We start from the raw sequence: 11,881 nt of genomic DNA, 5'->3' as shown, positions 1-11,881 counted from the left end.
TGCGTTGTCGGTGTTTAGTTTTATTTGTTCGTGACTTGTCTCTTGGTTGTTCTTGTAGTGTTCGGGAGCGAGCGAGCTCCGCGCTTGCTATGTATTTCTTCGAGCGAGCTCCGCGCTTGCTATGTATTTGTTCGAGCTAGCTCCGCGCTTGCTATGTATTTCTTCGAGCGAGCTCCGCGCTTGCTATGTATTTCTTCGACCGAGCTCCGCGCTTGCTATGTATTTGTTCGAGCTAGCTCCGCGCTTGCTATGTATTTGTTCGAGCGAGCTCCGCGCTTGCTATGTATTTCATCGAGCGAGCTCCGCGCTTGCTGTGTATTTCTTCGAGCGAGCTCCGCGCTTGCTATGTATTTCTTCGAGCGAGCTCCGCGCTTGCTATGTATTTCTTCGAGCGAGCTCCGCGCTTGCTATGTATTTCTTCGAGCGAACTCCGCGCTTGCTATGTATTTCTTCGAGCGAGCTCCGCGCTTGCTATGTATTTCTTCGAGCGAGCTCCGCGCTTGCTATGTATTTCTTCGAGCGAGCTCCGCGCTTGCTATGTATTTCTTCGAGCGAGCTCCGCGCTTGCTATGTATTTGTTTGAGCGAGCTCCGTGCTTGCTATGTATTTGTTTCAGCGAGCTCCGTGCTTGCTATGTATTTCTTCGAGCGAGCTCCGCGCTTGCTATGTATTTGTTTGAGCGAGCTCCGCGCTTGCTATGTATTTCTTCGAGCGAGCTCCGCACTTGCTATGTATTTCTTCGTACGAGCTCCGCGCTTGCTATGTATTTGTTCGAGCGAGCTCCGCGCTTGCTATGTATTTATTCGAGCGAGCTCCGCGCTTGCTATTTATTTCTTCGAGCGAGCTCCGTGCTTGCTATGTATTTATTCGAGCGAGCTCCGCGCTTGCTATGTATTTCTTCGAGCGAGCTCCGCGCTTGCTATGTATTTCTTTGAGCGAGCTCCGCGCTTGCTATGTATTTGTTTGAGCGAGCTCCGCGCTTGCTATGTATTTCTTCGAGCGAGCTCCGCACTTGCTATGTATTTCTTCGAGCGAGCTCCGCGCTTGCTATGTATTTCTTTGAGCGAGCTCCGCGCTTGCTATGTATTTGTTCGAGCGAGCTCCGCGCTTGCTATGTATTTCTTCGAGCGAGCTCCGCGCTTGCTATTTATTTCTTCGAGCGAGCTCCGTGCTTGCTATGTATTTATTCGAGCGAGCTCCGCGCTTGCTATGTATTTCTTCGAGCGAGCTCCGCGCTTGCTATGTATTTGTTTGAGCGAGCTCCGTGCTTGCTATGTATTTCTTCGAGCGAGCTCCGCGCTTGCTATGTATTTGTTTGAGCGAGCTCCGCGCTTGCTATGTATTTGTTCGAGCGAGCTCCGCGCTTGCTAAGTATTTGTTCGAGCGAGCTCCGCACGTGCTATGTATTTGTTCGAGCGAGCTCCGCGCGTGCTATGTATTTGTTCGAGCGAGCTCTGCGCTTGCTATGTATTTGTTCGAGCGAGCGAGCTCCGCGCTTGCTATGTATTTGATCGAGCGAGCTCCGCGCTTGCAATGTATTTGTTTGAGCGAGCGAGCTCCGCGCTTGCTATGTATTTGTTTGAGCGAGCTCCGCGCTTGCTATGTATTTGTTTGAGCGAGCTCCGCGCTTGCTATGTATTTGTTTGAGCGAGCTCCACGCTTGCTATGTATTTGTTCGAGCGAGCTCCGCGCTTGCTATGTATTTGAGCGAGCGAGCTCCGCGCTTGCTATGTATTTGTTCGAGCAAGCGAGCTCCGCGCTTGCTATGTATTTGTTCGAGCGAGCTCCGCGCTTGCTATGTATTTGTTCGAGCGAGCTCCGCGCTTGCTATGTATTTGTTCGAGCGAGCAAGCTCCGCGCTTGCTATTTGTTCAAGCGAGCGAGCTCCGCGCTTGCTATGTATTTGTTCGAGCGAGCGAGCTCCGCGCTTGCTATGTATTTGTTCGAGCGAGCTCTGCGCTTGCTATGTATTTGTTCGAGCGAGCGAGCTCCGCGCTTGCTACGTATTTGAGCGAGCGAGCTCCGCGCTTGCAATGTATTTGTTTGAGCGAGCGAGCTCCGCGCTTGCTATGTATTTGTTCGAGCGAGCGAGCTCCGCGCTTGCTATGTATTTGTTTGAGCGAGCTCCGCGCTTGCTATGTATTTGTTTGAGCGAGCACCGCGCTTACTATGTATTTGTTCGAGCGAGCTCCGCGCTTGCTATGTATTTGATCGAGCGAGCGAGCTCCGCGCTTGCAATGTATTTGTTTGAGCGAGCGAGCTCCGCGCTTGCTATGTATTTGTTCGAGCGAGCGAGCTCCGCGCTTGCTATGTATTTGTTTGAGCGAGCTCCGCGCTTGCTATGTATTTGTTCGAGCGAGCTCCGCACTTGCTATGTATTTGTTCGAGCGAGCTCCGCGCTTGCTATGTATTTGTTCGAGTGAGCGAGCTCCGCACTTGCTATGTATTTGTTCGAGCGAGCTCCGCGCTTGCTATGTATTTGTTCGAGCGAGCTCCGCGCTTGCTATGTATTTGTTCGAGCGAGCGAGCTCCGCGCTTGCTATGTATTTCTTTGAGCGAGCGAGCTCCGCGCTTGCTATGTATTTGTTCGAGCGAGTGAGCTCCGCGCTTGCTATGTATTTGTTCAAGCGAGCGAGCTCCGCGCTTGCTATGTATTTGTTTGAGCGAGTTCCGGGTGTACAGGTGAGATTTATTTAGAAGTGTGTGATCTGTGTGATATGAGATGTTTGTGCGTGTGATCTGGTTATGCATACAAGTGTGTATATCACAAACAACTATTATAGGAATGAGATTACAAGGCTGGGACCCTCGCATACACAAAAATACATCCACACAACCACAGAGTGACAATACCACAGTGACACCAGTCAAACACTCCCATATAAATACATGAATATATTTCAGATTTGCAATGTGTATACACATAGCTGAAGACTGGGACCAGAGTGAAGCCACGAGATCCGTCAAATATTGACTGTTGACCGTAGAGGAAAGGTGCCCACTTCAATACACACCTGTGTCCCTAGCAAATCACAATAACATGAGTATATCCCTTATGTACCCCAATTACCGCACAGCTGTCATTATACAAACACAGTACAGCCCTCCCAGGGACCCCTACACACACTAATGCCCCCTCATAATCCCTGCCTTATTCTCTGCAGGCCACACACAATTCTCTCCTACACCAAGATCGAGTTATTATCCCCAACACAGTTACCACCACAGACAGTACTCCACTGCCAACTGCCCATCTCCCTCAGCAAAGAACACAAGCCAACAAGTCCAATACCGCACAGACATCACCCCAAGCCCTACTGCTTCCTCGTAATTGTTTTGCCCCTTTCTTGGTATTTTCCAGCCTTCACTCATTTACCCCCCCCCCCCTTCATAGTATTGCCCTCTCCATCACACATCACACCACCCTCATAGTATTGCCCTCTCCATCACACCACCCTCCTAGTATTGCCCTCTCCAGCACACCACCCTCCTGGTATTACCTTCTCCATCACACCACCCTCATAGTATTGCCCTCTCCATCACACATTACCCCACCCTCATATTATTGCCCTCGCACATTACCTCACCCTCATATTATTACCCTCACACATTACCCCACCCTCATATTATTACCCTCACACATTACCCCACCCTCACACATTACCCCACCCTCATCATTATTACCCTCACACATTACCCCACCCTCATATTATTACCCTCACACATTACCCCACCCTCATACTATTGCCCTCTCCATCACACACATTACCCCCACCCTCTTGCCCTTGGTAAGTTACCTGTGGGGTCCTGGGCATGGCCTGCCCGCTGCTCCCGGGGCTGCCCGGCGGATGCAGGCTCCTTTGTCCGCCGGCCCCACTCCCCCATCCGCCGGCCCCTCCTCCGTACATGTCCGAGGCCCCGGGCGAGGCCTTGTGGGGCCCAGGCTCCGGCGGGTACTCCGGCCCGGGATAAGCCGGGTAACCCCGGGCCGGGCTCGGCGCCGTCAGCAGCTGGTTAAGAGTCGGGGTGGCGGTTGCCTGCGCGGGGCCCAGGCGGGGCGGCGGGTAGGCCGAAGCCGGGGCCTTTCCTGCCGAGGCTGGGCGCGGCGGGTACGATCCGGGCGGGTAAGCCGTGGCCCGGTTCGGGTAACCCGGGTAAGAGTTGTAAGCGGCGGTGCCGCCCGGGTACGAGGCCTCGGGCGGATACTCCAGGCCGGGGCTTTGTTGTCCGCCATGTTGGAGGTACCCGCGGGAGTACGTGGGGTAACCGAACCCGCCCGGCGGGTGTGAAGAGGAGGCCGCTGCTGCGGGCGACGTGTCCCCCGACTCCGGGTGTGAGGAGGCGGCAGCGGGCGGAGGGGCCCGGGTCCCGTTGGCCGCTTCCGGGTGCCCCCCGGTGTCTTGGTTGGAGGAGGCGGGAGGAGGGGGCTGCGGCGGTGACGGGTCGGTACCGGGTCTCTCCGGGTCACCCCCGTCCTGTTCGCTGGGCGTTGCTTCCCCGGGGGTCGGCTCCTCTGGTAGCTGCTCCCCGCTCTTCTTCAGCTCGGGCGGGGTCCCCAGGCTGCCGGCGGCCGGAGCCACCTGGGCGGCCATGCTGGGGAGAGGGGGGAGGGAGGACGGGGAGGGGGTGAGGTAAAGGCTCGGAGCGGGACCCCCGGGTGTTGCGGGCGGGCACGGGGAGGGGGGGGGTGCCGCTCAATCGGACACGAGGCGGAGAGGAGAGGCCATTTTACCGAGAGGGGACAGGCCGCAAAACCCGGAGCGGAGCCCGGCAGGGAACCGGAGGGGGACCCTCCTGTGTGGTGGTGGGGGGGAGTGGGAGAGGAGAAAAGACCCGGAGCGGAGCCCGGTAGGGAGCACGGAGTCGGAGGGGGGCCCTCCTGTGTGGTAGGGGGGGAGTGGGGGAGGGAAGACCCGGAGCTGGGAATACGGAGCGGGGACGAGGCAACTCTGCTCCTTTCCCGCCCCCTCCCCCCGGGTTACTCAGGCTGCAAAGCCTGGAGAGTGGAGAAAGGTGAGGAGTCCGGAGCGTGGGGGGGGGGCTGGCGGGCGAGAGAGAGCGCGCGCACGGGGCCCGGAAAACCCGGAGCGGCGGAGTTCAGCTGTCAGGTGAAAGGGGGGGGAGAAAAGGCTGGAACACGGAGCCTGGAGCTGTCAGAGAGAGATGCACAGGGCAGGGAAAACCCGGCGCCCGGATTTTTTTTTGTACGACAGAGAATATACATAGGGGTGAGAAGAAGACCCGGAGGCCGGAGTTTAAGGATCGGGAGCTCTCACGTAGGAGGGATACAAACACGGGTAGCAATGACCAGGGGGCGGAGCGCGAGGAGCCCACGTGATGGGGGGGCGTGTCCGGCGCGTGGATGCGTCATTATGTATGTGCGCCGAGGAGGACCGAGCTCATTGTGCTGTGAGGCAGCGTGCCGGTCACATGTGTTCTTTAAAGCGGGGTGTGTATAGGTACATGAATTACATGCACACTTAAATGTATGTAGGTGTATATACACCACATTTTCCACCAATAAATCCCTGACCCGCAGAGCTTGCATATATCACACGAGATTACATTATGGTTATAGTATACACGAGAAATGTGTGAATATATAAATATGTATAATAGACGTGTACATATATAAACACATCTACTATACAAATCTTTATATATATATATATATATATATATATATTTGTACGTATATGTAGATATATATATTTATTGCCGGTTCATCTGGCATATAAAGGGTTCATATTGTTATGTCTATATTTTGAGATATGATATATATATATATATATATATATAACTATAACCCATATGTAGATGGAAGACTAGAAAAGCACGGGGCTCTGAAGTGTACAGCTGACAATATAGTGCCGCCTCTGTATATTGACCACTTCTTGGGTGGAAATTTACAAGCCAAAGAAGATCCTGAATTTTATTTTATTTATAAAATGTTTTACCAGGAAGTAATACATTGAGTTACCTCTCGTTTGCAGGCATCTCCTGGGCATAGAGTTAAGATGACAAATAATACATGGTTACAAATACATAGATACATAAGTGACGGATTTGTGGAGTTAGGGGCTGCCTTATTAGGCCGCGCTTATAGTGCCGGCGACGCGACCAATGACATCACCCGTCGCCATTGCGAAAGTTGCATTTCAAATTTAGGCGACGTCGCTGGCTACAAGGCCAGTGACATCAGAAAGGGGGAAGGCAGAGGGACGGAGAAGCTCCCGATTGGCCGCAAGGGGAGACCGTCGCCGAAAAAAAACAAATATCGGTGACTACCAGATTTGTGGTAGCGCTGTCGCTCCGTCGCCGTCACATGCACTATAAGCGCCGAGAATGCATTTGTTTTGACGCGTCGGTCGCCGGCATAAGCGCAGTCTTATTGTGGAGGGGGTTCACTTTCACCCCTGTTATGCAGCTGTGACTGTGAGCTGGGCTCCATGCTCCTCTCTGTGTCCCTTCTTGCTTTACAATGACCACAATGCACCGGGATATGAGGGAGGGGGGGGAGAGAGAGAAAACCTGCTCAGGATCACAGAGTCATGGTGACCCTGGGGTGGGGAAGGAGGGGACAGTGACCCCCGCCCCCTCCCCCTCCTGTGCCGAAAGACAGGAGCGGGGAGAGGGTGGGAGCTGAGGGGAGGAGGATAGCGAGGGATGGGGCAAGAGACAAAGGGAAGACGCAGAGGAAACCTGGAGCGGAGCAGTTACTCACTATACTGTATATATTTTACAGCAGCTCCATCTATAGGAAATGTATAGGGGGTTAACCTATATAAATTAGCACTGCCTGAGCCTGTCCCTATAATCTGCAGTCAGGAGGTCACCCTCTATAATATATAACCCAGTTGTATTGATGTTTGTAAATATTGTTTTTTTTATATAAATAAAAAAATACCCTATAAAACCCAGGACTGTCTGAGCCTACCCCTATAATCTGCAGACAGGGGGGGAACCCTATATAATCTAGGACTGTGAGCCTGTCCCTATAATCTGCAGTAAGGAGGTCATCCTATATAACCCAGGACTGCCTGATCCGGTCCCTATAATCTGCAGTTAGGAGGTCCCTGTAGATAACACAGGACTGTCCCATTTAACAGAAGCCAATTACACTAGTTGTAAGGTAGTCTCACTCAATATAAAGCAGTCACACACACTGGAGGGTAATCACCCATTATGAGGCAGTCTCACTCACAAGGAGTCAGCCTCACTTATTAGATGACAGCAGCACCCCCCACTCTGTGGTGCCTTTAACATGAAGGCCTGGTGAGAAGGGGGGGTAGAGGAAAGAGAGAGGAGGGGAGAGATACAGCAGAGGAAGAGGGGGATGGAGAAAAACAGAGGGGGTGGGGAAAGAAACTGGAAGAGAGGAGAGAAACAGAGAGGGAGGGGAGGGGAGAGACACACACAAAGAGAGAGGAAGATAGGAGAGAGAAACAGAGAGAGGGTGGAGGGAAAAGAGAGCCATAGGGGGGGAGTAGCAGACACAAAGAGAGCGTGTATCCCAATGAGTCTATTTTGTAACCAGAGTGCTATACTGGGCTGCAAGAGGGAGGGAGTCCTGTACCTTTTTAATAACTCCAGACACACTAGCACTGGGGAGTCTTGCAATACATTGCACCGCACACAGACTGTGCTGTGTAGGCCCCTTATAATATATCATAACCCAGCGGCTCTGTAGTGTGCAGTAGGGGAGACACATTTCCACTCTCCTGGTGCATTATGGGTCATATGCTGTTGGGAGGGGGTGTCCCCTCCATCTTAACCTTTTCACTGCCAGGGCAGTTTTCACATGCGTGGCCAAGAGAATTTAAGATATTTCCATTGAAACCAAAAAAAAATTCATACACCGATTTGAGCGTCAGTTTCGTGCTGTGTCCTAGTAACCCGCACACTGGGGTTTTATTGTCAGAATAAATGAAACATTTCTTTGGGTTTGGTCCCAAGTGCATATTAGGTCATGTGACTTCTGCAGTCTTACCAACACGCCAAACGTATTGGGGTTTTAATTCCTTGCAAAGCAGTATGCAACATCGACCCTCCAGCACCTGGCACATGAAAATAGGTGCACTTTCTTTTCTACGTCGGTACAGGGGGAAGGTACTTCCACGTGACTCTTGAAGGAAGCGATGCAAATAAAAAAAATATTTGCAATTAAGTTAATATTACCCGTCTGTATATACTTGCAAACGAGCGGTAACTCTCAATGTATTACTTGCTGGTAAAACGTTTTATAAATAACATACAACAGAAGTGATATTCGTGTAGCCCTAACCATAGCAGTTCAGTCTTTAATCTCGCAGCTGCTTTAATTAGCTGAAGACTTCAACCGCTGGCAGAAATGGGTTTTGAATCGGTACAATTGGAGGATATGGTAATTGGGCCACCTAAGGTCAGAATGGGCCATGTTACACACCAAATAAAACCCATACCTCCTGTCTCTGGTAATGAGATCAGAGAAGACTTGGGACAGCAGATAAGCACCCGCCCCCCCCCCCCCCCCCCTAATATAAGGGCACTGCTGCAAAGTGGGTCACAAGTGGGGTGAGGAGGTCTGACCTCCCCCCCCCCCCCCCTGTAGATTTTAATTTGAGAGGGGCAGGATTTCTCTTTTTACATTTTTATTATAAGTTATAACTCAATGACCTTTGAGAATGTTTCCAAGGTTGTCGTGTGGAGCCAATGCATGGGCAGGAGGTGGGAGACACTTACATGTCTATAAGGGCAAACTGGGAGCGAGATAGATTGGATTCTGAGCAAGGCTTCCCTGTAATAAGGAAAACTATTCCCAATGAGTAAGTCTGCTCTCCAGGGAGACTGCCCTGGAATGAGGGGCTGTATTCCAATGAGCGAGACTGCTCTCCAGTAAGAGACTACCTTCCAATGATTGAGACTCAATCCAGATGACACCAAGTGGCTCGTGTCCTTCCTGCCCAGTGTCTGTCCCTAACTCCCAGGGCCTGGGCTCCTGCTTTTGCTGGGTTTATTTAACTTGGTGGAGGGATCAGGAGCTCCTGAACTGGGCAGCGGGGGAGGGGAAAGACCTGGGGACAAAGCAAAGAGCCTGCTGCCCACTGCAGATAAAAGGAGGCACTGCACCCTGCACTATACACCTACAGTATCTACACTGCACCCTGCACTATACACCTACAGTATCTACACTGCACCCTGCACTATACACCTACAGTATCTACACTGCACCCTGCACTATACACCTACAGTATCTACACCGCACCCTGCACTATACACCTACAGTATCTACACTGCACCCTGCACTATACACCTACAGTATCTACACTGCACCCTGCACTATACACTATACACCTACAGTATCTACACCGCACCCTGCACTATACACCTACAGTATCTACACTGCACCCTGCACTATACACCTACAGTATCTACACTGCACCCTGCACTATACACCTACAGTATCTACACTGCACCGTACACCTACAGTATCTACACTGCACCCTGCACTGTACACCTACAGTATCTACACTGCACCCTGCACTATACACCTACAGTATCTACACTGCACCCTACACTATACACCTACACTGCACCCTGCACTATACACCTACAGTATCTACACTGCACCCTGCACTATACACCTACAGTATCTACACTGCACCCTACACTATACACCTACAGTATCTACACTGCACCCTACACTATACACCTACAGTATCTACACTGCACCCTGCACTATACACCTACAGTATCTACACCGCACCCTGCACTGTACACCTACAGTATCTACACCGCACCCTGCACTGTACACCTACAGTATCTACACCGCACCCTGCACTGTACACCTACAGTATCTACACCGCACCCTGCACTGTACACCTACAGTATCTACACTGCACCCTGCACTGTACACCTACAGTATCTACACTGCACCCTGCACTGTACACCTACACTGCACCCTGCACTATACACCTACAGTATCTACACTGCACCCTGCACTATACACCTACAGTATCTACACTGCACCCTACACTATACACCTACAGTATCTACACTGCACCCTGCACTATACACCTACAGTATCTACACTGCACCCTGCACTGTACACCTACAGTATCTACACTGCACCCTGCACTGTACACCTAAAGTATCTACACCGCACCCTGCACTGTACACCTACAGTATCTACACTGCACCCTGCACTATACACCTACAGTATCTACACTGCACCCTACACCTACAGTATCTACACTGCACCCTGCACTATACACTATACACCTACAGTATCTACACCGCACCCTGCACTATACACCTACAGTATCTACACTGCACCCTGCACTGTACACCTACAGTATCTACACCGCACCCTGCACTGTACACCTACAGTATCTACACTGCACCCTGCACTATACACCTACAGTATCTACACTGCACCCTACACCTACAGTATCTACACTGCACCCTGCACTATACACTATACACCTACAGTATCTACACCGCACCCTGCACTATACACCTACAGTATCTACACTGCACCCTGCACTGTACACCTACAGTATCTACACTGCACCCTGCACTATACACCTACAGTATCTACACCGCACCCTGCACTGTACACCTACAGTATCTACACTGCACCCTGCACTGTACACCTACAGTATCTACACCGCACCCTGCACTGTACACCTACAGTATCTACACCGCACCCTGCACTGTACACCTACCTACCACCCTAGCTCCTGTTACCAATTTTAAATACCTGGACATACGGTTTGACTCCCACTTAACATTTAGGATGCACATTGATACCCTGACATCCAAAACCTATGCCAAACTAGGTGTACTTTACAGGAACAAATCCTCTCTTAGGCTGCGCTTAGTGCCGGCGAAAGTGGCATCGCATTACAACAAATGCATTGCCGCGGTCCCGTGCGCTTATAGTAAGCGCGACGCGACGGCTTGGTTGCGATAGCTGGAAGTCCTCTCAATTTGATTTTTCCAGCGACCGCAGCCTGACGTCACCGTCACTATAAGCGTAGCCTAAATCTGCTGGTCAGAAAGCGTATCGCCCAGCAGATGCTAATGCCAATTATTGACTATGGGGACATAGTATATGGCTCAGCACCCCAAACCCACCTTAGCAAACTTGACACCCTCTACAACTCAATATGCTGTTTTGTCCTCCGATGCAACTACAACACACATCACCGCAAAATGCTCAAAGAACTAGATTGGTCATCACTCGAGTCTAGGCGCAAAGTTCATCTTTCCTGTCTTCAAATACTTCTGCGCAAGTTACCCGTCTATCTGAACAAGCTCCTCACCCCTACCACATGCATCACTTATCCTCTGAGATCTGACTCCAAAAGACTGTTCATGGTCCCAAGGTTCAACAAAGTATCCGGCCGTTCCTCCTTCTCTTACCGTGCATCCCAAAACTGGAACAATCTACCAGAGACTCTCACAGCCGCCACCAGTCTAAGTTCTTTCAAAACCAAAGCTGTCTCACATTTTAATCTGATCTGTAACTGTTACATATTATATTTTATTTATAAAATATTTTACCAGGAAGTAATACATTGAGAGTTACCTCTCGTTTTCAAGTATGTACGCCTATAATATATATTATCTCTTACTGTGCATGCAATGCCTTGTATATAATGTATACCCTGTTCACTTATGTATTTGTAAACATGTATTTGTCATCATTACTCTGTGCCCAGGACATACTTGAAAACGAGAGGTAACTCTCAATGTATTACTTCCTGGTAAAACATTTTATAAATAAATAATACAGTATCTACACTGCACCCTGCAATATAAACTGCTCCCTACAATATACATCTATATCCACTGCACCCTGCGATATACAGCTATATACACTGCTCCTTGTAATATA

General features: G+C 50.7%; 1 protein-coding gene across 1 annotated transcript in view; it reads right to left on the bottom strand.

Moving 5' to 3' along the window:
• ARID1A (AT-rich interaction domain 1A) overlaps positions 1 to 5,139 on the bottom strand; it is a 178,921-nt gene extending 173,782 nt beyond the window's left edge. Inside the window, 1 exon segment of the mRNA XM_075603924.1 lies at positions 3,798 to 5,139. Within this exon segment, the coding sequence (XP_075460039.1) occupies positions 3,798 to 4,592 (795 nt within the window). The 5' untranslated portion in view covers positions 4,593 to 5,139.
• Between the last annotated feature and the right edge of the window lie 6,742 nt (positions 5,140 to 11,881).

Source organism: Ascaphus truei, chromosome 6, assembly GCF_040206685.1.
Source record: "Ascaphus truei isolate aAscTru1 chromosome 6, aAscTru1.hap1, whole genome shotgun sequence".
Classification (NCBI taxonomy): domain Eukaryota; kingdom Metazoa; phylum Chordata; class Amphibia; order Anura; family Ascaphidae; genus Ascaphus; species Ascaphus truei.
The sequence above is the reverse complement of the archived record's forward strand: the minus strand, read 5'-3'. Positions and strand labels throughout refer to the sequence as shown.